A 14393-nucleotide genomic window follows, 5' to 3' on the forward strand; every position below is an offset into this window, starting at 1 on the left:
GCAATGGAATTTATAAAAAAAATGCAGAGAAAGCTAAATGCAGCCATCAGAAGTAAAATATAATGCAAACACTGACCTTATGTGTTGTGAGATTACGATAGGATAATATACATGCTGCTGAAATATGCTTTGTACATCAATCACAGTTTCATGTTTAAAGTTTTTCAAGTGAGATTATTTTTCATTGGGTTTAAAACTAAAGATGTAGAACATTTTTAGCAATACATGTGTATTGTCTAAAAAGTGTTGAATTGATAAGTATATTGGGATTTATGGATTACTTAATTTTCAAGTCCAGAAAATAAATTGAGGTTTCAAAAAGATTACATAAGTGTTGACACCTCATTGGAACTGGAGAACCTAGGTCAAATTTTGATATTTTAAACACATTAACATCTCACTTCAGAACTGGATCGTTTCACTCATTTGATGCATATTTTACTATAATATTACCTGGCTTATCAATAAAGTCACACTGGCCCATGTCTGCTATAGCCATTCTTTTCAGGAATAAAACCATGCGAGTAAGCTTGGATTCTAGTACACAAGCTGGTGAAAGCTCTGTCATCTCTTTCTTCAGAAATTCTTCAGTGTATAATCGGAAACATTTACCTTAAGAAGCCAATTAGAATAGCTCAGTTATACAATTTAAAGTTTATTTTTATGCAAAATAAAAGGCTACAATAATAGTTATTATAAAACTTCAGGAAAAAACAATATTTGTTCCATGAAGTAGAGTGAATGGAAAACCTTAACATTTCTAATTCTTTGGTGTCAAGAAATGAACACAATGTTATCCTGAGTTTGTGCAATAAGACATATTATCTTACATATTCTTATACCCACCCCAATATTGCTAGCAATTAATTTTCCCTCACTGCAAATGATTTTGTTGGTATTACTCAAAGGAAGGAACCATCACCAGCATCAACCACTCCCATGTCTTGCACAAGAAACTCTAGAGTAAAAGTCCCTTTGATGCAACTACAACATAAGGGTATCACCTGCTTTCTTGGTATCACCAGTTTCAGTAGTTCGAGTTTCTAACACACATATTTCATTGATTTATGTATATTATCTCATCTATCTTAAACAATATCAAATGATTTCAGAAATGTTACCCAATCCAGCTAAGCCCCTGATCTGTGTACGCATGTCAGCCTGGATTTTGCTGATGGGTTGTGTCACTAAGGAATCTGCTCGTATTCTTGGATTGTAAACCTAGGATTAAACAGTGAACAAAATTACAGTCAATAAATAAAAATGAAAGAGAAGCAGAATTGTTTAGGCAGCTGGGTATCCAACATGTACAAAGCTACTTTAAACAAAGCTGTGGAGAAATTCACACAAGTAGATGATCTCCATATATGCAGTGCACATGCACACTCTTCACCTAGCAACATTTTCAGCATGCCACGACCTAGGAAATTGAGGCTCCTGTCAGATAAAATCAAGTATTTGGGACTTCAGAGGGGTTGCTGGAGTTTTATCAGATAAAATTATTCAGTTTATAAGCATGCCTATCAGCTTCCCATGACTTATTACACTGGACTACTTCACTTGTTTCCAAGATAGTGTTTTAACAATTGTTGGACATAGTAAGACCATTCGCAAGAATTTCTTAAGATTTCTGAAAGCCACCATTAAGAGTTTGCATACTTTGTAAGTAATTTGTTTACCTACTTGTAGACTAGTAAACTGCCAAACAATTAATTAACAATAAACTTTCTGTCAATTCTAGTCGTAGATGTACAAAATGCTACCAATCATTAGCCTTTGTACATGAAAACATTTCTTCATTTTTCAGTAAAGTATACCAGTTAACAGTAGCATTGTTTTCAAACTGTGGGACTTGAACTGAGGTTCAAGGGTTGACGCACCTGGAAAATTAATCTTTGGTGATGGCCAATACAGATTTTTAACCAGTGGGATATATGTCAATTAACTAAAACTTCACAAGAAAATGAATTTTTAACATGCTTCTATGTATGTCTCATCAGAATTCTACAAGTATTTGTTTCCCATTTCAATCTAACTCCAAAGTTGCTCACCCACACATGGGCTCTTGCTGCAGCACTCTGCTGCTGGATGGAAACCCTATCACTTCTTCATTCCATACATCTCTGATACCCCAAAAAGATCAAATAATTTCAATTAGAAATTTTTTGAATACTCAAAAAATAAATTCTGAAAAGAAGATCTTGCAGTACAGTATGTATTGTCTCTGCCGCTGATCAAGAGGCTCTGGGAAGAGACAATATAAAAGGCCCAATCCCAAAGGGGACACATGAGCAAAGGAACATGGAGGTATGTATATGTGTGTAAGTATTGGGGATAGCAAGACAAATTTAGAGGGCACACTTAATAAAATGTACAGTATTTTAATGTCATGGTCAAAGGCGTTATGACTTTACAGTCTACTATGATGATATAGATTTCAAACCTAATCTGACCAACTTGACACAAAGGGCAAAAAAAAGTTACAAGTCACCTGACTACACAGCTGCAAATATTAGTGGATTTCAGAGTCATATCTGGATATGTATACATTCTTGAAATACCAGGTGCTTGAGTATAAGAAATCAAGCATCAGAAAGAAACGCAGGCAACAGGAAGAACTTAAAAATGGCTCAGCATAATTGACTTCTTCCTTTGTACATCCCAATGTTCCTCAAATCTAACATGCCACCATTTTTGACCTATGGACTGCATTTAAAAAAAGACCTCTGAACATCCACTGTGTAAAATTCTTAAGTAGACAGCTTTGAGAACTACCTTCAGTACAATTTTAACTAAAGAGAAAAGGTTTACAGAAACCATCTACTGTTCTATTGAAAGAAAGTCAGGCAGTGTGAAAGTCCCAAAAGCACAGAACTACTGAATAAACAAGGAATCTTCTCTCCCTCCCAAATCATGCTGTCCAGGTGGCTCATCTACAATAAACCACCACCTATCCAACCATAATATCCCTTAAAGCTGCTAGACCTCATTTAGAGAGCTAACCTCTTTGTTTCAGCACATGGCTCTAACAATACACCACATAGACTTACTGGGATTTTCTTCATGCAAATTCAACCTAAATTGTAATTGTTTTAATTTTGATACCTGTAATTTTGTTAATAAATGTATTTCTTTATCCTTAGGAAAACTTCAGCGATACCTTGTAGTAAACTAAACTTCAAACTTTTTTTACATAAAAGCTTTATTGCTAGTCTGTTTTTACTTGGATCATTACAAATTTAAAAGGAGCTACACAATCTACAGTTCACTGAGTACATGGTGGATATTGATATCAGACCAAGGAGGTTATAGATAACTTGTATAATTGGATTCTGGTTCAGCTTCAGCTGGAGTTTCACATCCAGCTCTGAGTGTTGCACTGTGGAAGGTTATGAAGGCATTGGAGAGAGAGTTCACAAAAGATTCATAAGAATAGTTCCATAGATTAGAAACTTCAGCTATAAGGACAGATTGGAATGTATAGTCTCTTTTTCTCTCAGACAGAAGATTGAAATAGGCTGTGCAGAGTGAATAGGTAAAAACTGCACCCTTTTGTGAGGATTGGGACTGAGCGGACACAGATTTAAATTAATTGGCTAAAGAAGCAAAAGCAATCTGAAAAACAAATTCACACTGAGTGTTTAAGGTCTGGAATTCACTGCATGACAGTGGTGGACACAGGTTCAATGAGCCATTCAAAAGGGAATTAGACTGTTCTCTGAACAAGGAAGACTGTAAGCTTTTGGGATAAGGATGAAGAATGAAACTAAGTGAAAGCTGGTGCAGATACAATGGGTCAAATGGCCTCCTTTATTTACTATTCTGTGATTCCCATTCTAGGACTTGATAGCCAAGAAAGATGTGTTCACAATGAGGCCAAATAGGTGTTAATTTTTTCCAACATACATCAATAACAGGTGACAAAATTGGGAGGGATTCCTAGTCACTCATGTGATTGAAAGGAAATTGGATTTCTATCGTCACAATTTTCGTTTCAGGACTACAGCATGCATAAAAAGTGCAAGCTGTCACACCATTTCGGAACTGGGAATTGGTTGGCTCAGTTGACTGAATGGCTGGTTTGCACCAAATAAGTGCTGACCACCATGGGGTTTGATCCCTGTTCTAATTGGGATGGAGCGATGAAGGGTTTATGCTCGAAATGTCGACTCCCCTGCTCCTCAGATGCTACCTGACCGGCTGCCTTCTTGCCTGACCATTGCAGTGATATTGGTGTAATGGTTGGATTTGCCTTTGGGCAGAGAAATGAAAATGAAACACTGAAACCATCTTCTCAAGACAATCAGGGATAGGCTGGCTATACTGTGATGCCCATATCCCATGAAAAAATAAAAAAGGGTAAAAAGGGCATTGTGATTATTTATTTAAAAGGGAAGTATTTCCCAAAGCAAACGGGGCTAAACAAATCAGGATGTGAAAAACCAATCTGTCACAGACTTTCTCCATTCCAGCCAAGCGCAGCATTTTCCTCACTGAAAAAAAGAGCCAACAATCTCAAATCAATAATTAATAAGCAGTTCCTTATTTTCTAATGGACCCAAATAAAAAAAACTCATTTTCTTCAGAAACACATGCAAGCTAATAAATTTGCTAGATCAAGGCATCATTTGTTAAGGACTGCAATTAAGATTTATCATCATTCCAAAAGGTATAAATGTCAACCTCCACTTGAGGAGAAAGTGAGGGCTGCAGATGCTGGAGATCAGAGCTGAAAATGTGTTGCTGGAAAAGCACAGCAGGTCAGGCAGCATCCAAGGAACAGGAGAATTGACGTTTCGGGCATAAGCCCGAAGAAGGGTTGAAGAAGGGCTTATGCCCGAAACGTCGATTCTCCTGTTCCTTGGATGCTGCCTGACCTGCTGCGCTTTTCCAGCAACACATTTTCAGCTCCAATCTCCACTTGAGAACTTGATTTCCAAAAACGTTGATTTAAAAATGTAAAAGTTAGAAATCAGGCTTCTGCTTAAAAAGATAAAGTTATTTGGCTGCAGAAAGAAAGGACACAAACATCCTTCTGTGAAGAAGGGTTGGTAATGGAAACTGGAAAAACATTTCCTGTGCTTTTCCTTTGTTTCTTCTTCATTCCAATCTCATTGGTTTTCTTTTGTGTTCTGGTGCAAGAGCCAAGAAAAGATTGTTTTGGATCAATAACGTTATAAATGATTGCCATTGTGCAATTTCTGTACTTTGGCATATGCTATCCAAACGTTTAATACACAGTTACTAAACAAAGTCAGCAAAGAGATATGGTGTACTCACATTCTTTTTTTCCATGCCCACATCGATGACAAACTTGACATTCTCTATGCAAATTAAGGATTCTCCCATACTTGTGGTCAGTAGCACTCTCCTTTTGTACTGCCTGGAGTTCTTCTCCAATATGTCACTTGGTCCATCAACATACCTACTCTGCTCTGGGTAAAAAGGAACTGGCACAAGTTCTCCTAACATTGGGTGCAGTTTAGAACTTTCTCGTCTGATTATGTTGCAGGCCTCATCAATTTCCTGCAAATACATAAAATGTCATGCAAATTCTAATAACTTACAATCAAAAGCATGAAGAAAACTAACTGTTGTATCCTTATACTTGATCAGATTGTTATCATTCAAACCACAAAAAAAATCTAAATTTTTGTAACAAAAGACTTATCATTATTCTAAGCCCATCAGTTTTCTTTTGCTACTGCCCATTGGTGGACTTATTCAAAGACAAATAGATGGTTACTCTTCCATTTACCCTTCAACGATTCTTGGTAAAAGCACATTATATTTATGTGTAGATTGTGTGTAGTTATGATACTCTATGGTCGTAAAGTTTAGCAACATTCAACACTCACAAGGAGAGAATGGTAACCTGATCAGTTCAAAAATGCCAGAGACATTTCTGCAACTATCAAAATTTAAAGCAGAAGAAATAGAAAGGCAACTATAACAGAATGTGTAATATTAAACAATAAGTCTCAGGAGTATTTTTTAAATTATAAAGATGAAGTTACTTGAAATAAAATTGAATGCTTTTAATTTACTGACCAGTATTAATGACATCACGAGAGGAAGACAATCAGAGAGCACCTCCTTAATTTCTAAAAGGAGTTGATAAAGGCAACAGACAATTGTGTCAGCATATTCAAGAACTTAGTTATTTATATTCCTTGAATTATTACTGTAGGTGCATCCAGCAATGTCATTGTGAGTAGACAAGGTGTGTGTGTCTGTTTGTGTGTGAGAGAGAGAAAGAGTTAGCCACCTTTTCTAACCAGGGTCTTGTTAAGTAAACAATAAAAAGTTTCTGCATTATTGTAACTACTCACAAATTACATAAACCTATTCAACGTTCGGAGGTTAGAAGTGCACCAGTCGCAGATCGGTCCCTTACAAGCTCCCACTTTACTCACACCAAATCCTTGTGATATCACCACATTGGGTGGTGGTTCCTGAACTTAGTTAAGTATTTTCAGACCCACAGGCAAAATCTTCCTACACGCCTTTTCTGTTCTCATTCTTTTATTGTTATATATTTGTTTATATGTTTACAGTTACCACTACCATCTAGTTCCAAGACTTTGACTTGACAAATTCAGACAGACAATCTGAAGGTATAGCTATTTGTCCCAAAATGTCCTTGTTAGGTTCGGAAGATTTATAGTTTGCTGTGTAGAAAGCAGCTGACCTGAACTGCCTTCTTGATTGTCTGAGATCTGCTGTTCTGTCTTGGACTGAAGGGCTTTTAACTTCTTGTGTTTTGTTCATGGAGGGGTTGTGATATATGGCTTTTCTATATTGGAGACCCTGATATATCACCAATTCTTTATGTGCTATTTCTTGGATCTTGTTTGCCTCTTCTTAGTTATGTCTTTCACGGAGCTGTATGCACACTGAAAAACGGCCCAGAAATCAATATCCCGTCACCAAGTCACCTATATTCACTTGTGCACAGTACACTGGCTGCGGCCAACCAGCTCAGAGTCGGTTTTCTGAACTGAGGAGATTCTACATCTCCTGTTTATTTTTTGGTTCCCTGGTTATGTAATATTTTATTAAAACTGTACAAAAATACAAACTGTCAACCGTTAACAATAAACAACAATACACAAGGAAATGAGGACGGCAAAACCAGACCTGAAAGCCCACCGCACAACCAATTTACAGGGAAATGAGGATGAACTCCAAATCCCACCTTCATTTACTGAGGAGAAAATAGTAGACATAAATACATACAAAACAAATTCAATCAACCAAATAATAAAACAGTGCATATAACACAGATACTCCTGGTAAACCAGCAAACAGCTCGCCTCTCCCACCTTTTGGCTACTCAAAGGCAGCCTACCCATACGCTCCTTTGGGAGGGAATTTATCGGACTTGTGTTGTACAATGGGACGTAAAAGGTTGGTTTAAGAGAAAGGAGTTGTAAATAGTTGTTCTCTAATGTTCTTTTTTAGACTTAAATAATGACATTGTTAAATTTTTCTTTAAATAGTAATATTTGGGATAGTTCTTTGCCACTCGAAATTTAACAGATTACGACGTGAGGTGAGTTTTTCTGTGTATCTGGTTTAAATTAGCAGAACGATTTATCCCATGTCATAACAGTGCCTTCTGGCCACCTCTAAGATGGCCTATCCCTATACTTCTGCAGACGACGGCGCTCAGGGTGGCCTACCCACCCTCCGGCTCTTGGGGTGACAGCTTTCGGGACAGCCTACTGACCTTCCATTTTTCAGAACAACCTACTCACTGTCTGGCTTACAGTAAGGACTGCCAGACCCAGGGTCACACAAGAAACAATGCAGGTGAAACAAGTTACCATCAGAAAGCCTGAGTCCACACCCTGAAGACAGCAGATGAACTCCTCACAGCACACACACACAGGTCCCCACAGAGGCCTGGTCCACCCACAGAGGCCTGGTTCACCCACAGAGACAGTCTATTTGTAAAGGTGCAGTTGACTCTCAGAATTGCTTCCTGGTCAACATGCAAAGTAGCTTTGGCCCCTTTGATAGTCCTAAACACTTCTTAAAAGACACCTGGATATTTCACTAGGACTTCACTGATGCAGACATTTTCAGAACATGTTGAGCCAATCTAGGTGAATATTTCTCAACCAATAGGCTTGGGTCTGAGCCTTTTACAACCATCAGTGGTAACTGCACCGACTGCTTCTCATAGGAGACTGGAACCAAAGTCCTACCCTTAATCTGCAATGGTTCCCCGTTGTATGTTCTCAGTCTGGCTGAGGTCTTGGCAAACTTAAAGTTTGGAGACCCAAGTGAATCTTGTTAAAGCCAACTTCTGCAACCACAGATACTGCTACGTCGGTATCAACCTCCATGTGAACTGGCTGACAATTTTGCCAAACATTAATTGGTTCTGATTTGGACGTTGCTAAGCAATTTAATTGTTCCAACCCATGAAAGGGGACTTTCCAGGGTGTGCATTCTCTTGGGTTCTGGCCTATGAGTTTTCTCACTCAAATCATGCCTTGTAGGGTCCTGCTGTGGCCTGATCTAGGGTCAAAGGAGAAAGTGAGGACTGCAGATGCTGGAGATCAGAGCTGAAAATGTGTTGCTGGAAAAGCGCAGCAGGTCAGGCAGCATCCAAGGAACAGGAGAATCGACGTTTCGGGCATAAGCCCTTCTTCAGGAATGAGGAAAGTGTGTCCAGCAGGCTAAGATAAAAGGTAGGGAGGAGGGACTTGGGGGAGGGGCTTTGGAAATCCTTTGCTCAGGATATGCCCTGTGTGAGGCTCTGTGATTGCCTACAGTCAAGTGGTGTTCCCCAAGCTCAGTTGGACAGATGAGAGTGTCCACTTCCATTGGGATGTGCTGTAGTTACCATGCACCACTTGTCACATTTCCTAATGACAAGGCTAGTTGTAGTGCATGTGTGAAGTGCAGTTGGGCTTCAGCGTTTCTGCTTAGTTACACCATTAATCCCACATACCAAACTGTCTCTCAGCATGTCATTCAGGGTTATACCAATATCACAGGCGTCTGACAGTCGTCACAACCTCATCAAGTATCCTTATACAGATTCCCCCAGTTCTCTAATAGCCGAATAAAACCGACAGCGCCTCGGATTAGAGGAGGTTTGTGGTTGTAATATTTCTTAACCAACTCAGTCAACTATTGGAAGGTTTTAGTGTCTGGTGCCTCTGGGAAACCGACAATACCGTGGGTCCACAAGCAGTCAGAAAAATTATTTGTTGCTTTTCATCTGTTGCAATGTCATTTGCCCGGAAAAAAATTATCATATTCTTTCCCCATACTGGGCCCTGTCTTTGACAGCAGGATCAAATAAGGAGGCTTCTTAGCCTGCTTGGCACACTTTCCTCATTCCTGAAGAAGGGCTCATGTCCGAAACGTCGATTCTCATGCTCCTTGGATGCTGCTTGACATGCTGCGCTTTTCCAGCAACACATTTTCAGCAGGATCAAATGAGTCAAGCTTCCTAAGGCATGATGGCAGAAATGCTCACCCCAACTCCAAGATGACAGTTATAAGCGAATGTCCTTCAGGCACATCCTGTTTTCTCATGTCACCACTGAAATAACTGCACAGAGGCTGGTATCTTTACACCAAGTCACTTTTTATCCATCACAGCACAGTACACTGGCTGTAGCCCGCCAGCTTGTAGTCAGTCCGCTGAACTCAAGAGATCCTACATCTTCTGTTTATATTTCTTTTTCAATTCATGTTGAGAGGCAACTTGATAGAGGTACTAAGATCATGAAAGACCGTGTCGCAATATAGTTAGAAAAATGTTTCCACTTCTCAGCATTTTAAAAATGGAGGATCAGTTAAAATAATCATTAATAAATGCAGTCAGAAACTCAGGAGAAACTTCCTTATCGAGAGGGGGTGGATTGGGGAAGAAGATTGTTTCAAAGAAGAATGGTTGAACTGAATGAAAATGATATATTGAAGAGGAAGCTGGATAAACACATGAGGGTGAAAGGAATAGGAGATGTTGACAGGGTTCGAGGAAGGGGCTGGGAAGAGGCTCATGTGGCATATAAACATTGACAGAATTTCCTGTCTCTGCGCTGCAACATGTATATCTGTTCAAACAACACAGAACACTGTGTATATTTGGATGTGAAGGGTTACTAGCAGAGCAGGCTGAGATAATATCAGGGTTGAAGGAGGTGGTAATAGGATTAGGTGTGGTGGACTTTCTCAGCATTGATTGGTTGGTAGACTGTTAGGATAAGGAAGTGTTGCTCAATGGGTAGAACTCATTCCCAGCTCCTCTGCCTCTAGTCAGAAGCTCGACGTTCAAGTCCTACCCAATAACCTGTTGACCATAAACAGAGTGTTCATGACACAGAGTGATAATTAGCTTGACAATCTTTTGCAAATTTCTCAAATTATAAGTGAAATAAATCTCCTGTTTATATTTTTTTGTTTTTTTTTCCTTTTTCTTTCTCTTTTAATTTTTTTTTTCCTTACAGAGTAGATTCTAATCTCCTTGTTTTAGATTCTTTTTTAAATCCCCACCCCACATTACTACCAAATAGCAGTACTGCTTATTTCTCCCCAGCACCCATGTTTTGTGCATGTAGGTGTAGAAAGAAACAATGAGGATCTCCTATTTATGGTGGTCAGCCAGGGCTTTCCTGATTGGCCCAGGTTAACAACCCCAATCAAGGACCTCGTAGTCAATGCAGTCAAACTGGTTCCAATCACTGCACACACCCATCTTCAATTTGTGACAGTGGAATTTGACTCTTATTCACCTGTTGATCTCTGCTGAATTGGAATCTCTGCTTATTACTACAACTTCTTGAACATGATGGGCTTTCCCTTCCCACCCTAAGCAAAATATTGATGAAACCCATACTTGTTCACATTTTGTATTGTGTTAACTGGAGACTCATTCTTACTAGATATAATGCACTATTTTTTGAGGGTGTTCTTCTTTGGAAATTGGGAAGATTGGACATTTTGTTTGCACTTGTCCACTCCCTAATGGCAGACTTACTTTGGAGTAGACATTTGTTCATTATGGTTTGTGGCAACCTGACTCACATATGTTGCAACGATTGGCATGGCCTACCATTATCCATGAGTGGTGTAGATATTTAGGTTACTGCTTCTTTGCTAACACTTTTTCCTAAGTGCCATTGCTACTTGAAATCGGAATTCTCTTCACAGAATCACAGAATTGTATTGGTACAGAAGGAGGCTGCTATGCTTGCACCAACTCTCTGCGCATTTTGACTTAATGTCAAACTCCTGCTTTTTCTCCATATCCCTGCTCATTGTTCCTATTTAAATAATCATCCAATTCCCTTGTGAGTGCTCCCACTGAACCTGCTTCCACATGATTTCCAGAAAGTGTATTCCAAATCCAGACCACCTCTTGAAGAAGTAACAAAAAAGTTTGATGAGGGCAGAGTGGTGGACGTGATCTATATGGACTTCAGTAAGGCATTCAACAAGGTTGCCCATGGGAGACTGGTAAGCAATGTTAGATCACATGCACCACAGGGAGAACTAGCCATTTGGATACAGAACTGACGCAAAGGTAGAAGGCAGAGGGTGGTGGTGGAGGGTTGTTTTTCAGTCTGGAGGCCTGTGACCAGTGAAGTGCCACAAGGATCAGTGCTGGGTCCATACTGTTCATCATTTATATAAATGTTTTGGATGTGAGCATAAGAGGTATAGTTAGTAAGTTTGCAGATGACACCAAAATTGGAGGTGTGGTGGACAGCAAAGAAGGTTACCTCAGATTACAACGGGATCTTGATCAGATGGGCCAATGGGCTGAGAAGTGGCAGATGGAGTTTAATTTACATAAATGTCAGGTGCTGCATTTTGGGAAAGCAAATCTTAGCAGGACTTATACACTTAATGGTAAGGTCCTAGGGAGTGTGGCTGAACAAAGAGATCTTGGAGTGCAGGTTCACAGCTCCTTGAAAGTGGAGTCTCAGGTTGTTCGGATACTGAAGAAGGTGTTTGGTATGCTTTCCTTTATTGGTCAGAGTATTGAGTACAGGAGTTGGGAGGTCATGTTGCGGCTGTACAGGACATTGGTTAGGCCACTGTTGGAATATTATATGCAATTCTGGTCTCCTTCCTATCAGAAAGATGTTATGAATCTTGAAAGGGTTCAGAAAAGATTTGCAAGGATGTTGCCAGGGTTGGAGGATTTGAGCTATTGGGATAGGTTGAATAAGGTAGGGCTGTTTTCCCTGGAACGTTGGACGCTGAGGGGTGACCTTATTAAAGTTTATAAAATCATGAGGGGCATGGATAGGATAAATAGACAAAATCTTTTCCTTGGGGTGGGAGAGACCAGAACTAGAGGGCATAGGTTTAGGGTGAGAGGGGAAAGATATAAAAGAGACGTAAGGGGCAACTTTTTCACGCATAGGGTGGTACGTGCATGGAATGAGCTGCCAGAGGAAGTGGCAGAGACTGGTACAACTGCAGGACTTAAAGGCATCTGGATGGGTATATGAATAGGAAGGGTTTGGAGGGATATGGGCCAGGTGCTGGTAGGTGGAGCTAGATTGGGTTAGGATATCTGGTCGGTATGGACAATTTGAACCAAAGGGTCTGTTTCCGTGCTGCACATCTCTATGACTCTGTGATTCCCACCTTGTATTTGTTTCTTATGCAAAATGCTTTTAAAACTTTGCCGTGGTTCTGAATGGTTTTATAAGCGCAAATAGTTTCCGTCTATTTACTCTGTCTAGACCCCTCATCATTTTGATAATTGCTATCAAATCTGCCCTCATCCTTCACCTGTGCAAGGCAAATAATCCCAATTACCCAATCTATCCTCATAACAGGAACCATTCTCGTAAACCTCTGCTGCACACTTGCCACTACAGCTTTAACTCTTCACCCTTGATAACTGGAAAACATTTCAGCCAAACCAGTACAATCAATCATTTATGGTTTGAAACAATTGTTTTACTCCAACATAACTAACCAAGAGTTTCTCCTTTTTGTTTTAGTTCTGCCATGAGCTTACAGCAGTTAACAAAATTTCTACCAGCTTTTCTTTGTTTTTTTAAATGTTTTTACTAATCCATTTTTTTGAATGTGATTGAGGTCAAGAGATGTCCTACTCAGGTCGGAAATTTATTATTTGGGAAATACATTTAGATTTCCTGGTATTTGGCGTCCCCTCTGTTGGACTGTTATTTATGGCCAACTTTTAACTTGAAGTACAATGAACCCTTGACTGTGTAGTTTAACATCTGTTAGCTGTGATAAGTGTTTTGTCAATGATGCTTGTTATCAGATATTACTGTAACATGTACTCCCATGTATAACTTGAAATTGTGATATCGCCATTGACAAGGATGTTGCATGCCAAATGTTTGGTCTGGGTCATTGACTTCCCCTAGTAAACCTTTGGGTTTGTTTTCTACAGGCAACTGTTTCACCTCATTTATTTTGTTGTGTGGTATTTTGCTTTTCTGTGGCTGTGTTCCGCACATTTTTTGAACCTAAAGCTACATTCACACAATACAAGCATTCAATTTTAATGCTTCGTACTGTTCATACCTGTGATGTTTCATTGCTCCATAGCATTGGCAAGAACTTAGTGTGTCCAGCATCCTACCAACTGGTCTACCTAAAGTGTCTTTTGAGGATTTGTACCTCAAGAATTCAGTAGATTCCACAGATCTCCTATCTTTTAGAAGTTTTATCCTCTCCTCTTAGGATTGAGCTGTTTTGCTTCCAGATATTTGCTTCACTCGCCATCTGAATGGCTTCCTTTAGAGTTCAATTTTCTGTGGATTGTAATAAATCTGACAAAGACTCATCAGCAATGCCGCTGATGATTAGGCCTCTTAAGAATTTTTACTTTAAGTCACCATAATCATAACTCTTTACTAGCCTGTACAGATCATTAATTAAATCATCAACGGATTCACTTGGATTTTGTACTTTTTAAGTTAAATCTTGGCCTTTCAGAAATTATTTCCAAGGTTGAAATAATTGCCAAACTACGATAACTGCTAAATGGAAAAGCTTCTATTAGTTTCCCATTTACCATCTTGCTAGTTGCATGATACAGCAGCAGTGTAGTTGTTGAATAATCAGTGTCACCAACTTATATTGATTTGTCGACAAGAAATTTGAACATGAGGTTTGGAAAATGCCCAGTCATGGAATACATTGGGAGTCATTCTTCCAAACCATGTTATGCTTAACGTATGGCATGTTTTAAAATACTAATATGTAGTTTTCTTTTTGATTTGCTATTTAACTTGCATGTACAGGAATCCATACTATTAGCCTCCACCATATCCTTAGGGAATCTCTATTGTAATTTGTTTATTCCCTCAGAAATTAGCATAATGCCCATAGCAAGCTTAATTAGTGGCAGCCTGGCTCAAGAATAACAC

At 39.2% G+C, this 14393-nt stretch overlaps 1 protein-coding gene across 3 annotated transcripts in view; it reads right to left on the bottom strand.

The window, feature by feature from the left end:
* LOC122561389 (putative pre-mRNA-splicing factor ATP-dependent RNA helicase DHX32) overlaps positions 1–14393 on the bottom strand; it is a 42064-nt gene that overhangs the window by 9824 nt on the left and 17847 nt on the right. For all 3 annotated transcript variants that reach the window (XM_087998954.1, XM_043713154.2, XM_087998955.1), the window contains exons 4-6: positions 5281–5526; positions 1122–1221; positions 454–612 (exon numbers count right to left, since the gene is read on the bottom strand). In XM_087998954.1, the coding sequence (XP_087855080.1) occupies positions 454–612; positions 1122–1221; positions 5281–5526 (505 nt within the window). The remainder of the gene's footprint in view (positions 1–453; positions 613–1121; positions 1222–5280; positions 5527–14393) is intronic.

Source organism: Chiloscyllium plagiosum, unplaced genomic scaffold (genome assembly GCF_037043375.1).
Source record: "Chiloscyllium plagiosum isolate Xiang-an unplaced genomic scaffold, Cpla_swu_hap1 HiC_scaffold_22, whole genome shotgun sequence".
NCBI classification, from domain to species: Eukaryota; Metazoa; Chordata; class Chondrichthyes; order Orectolobiformes; family Hemiscylliidae; genus Chiloscyllium; species Chiloscyllium plagiosum.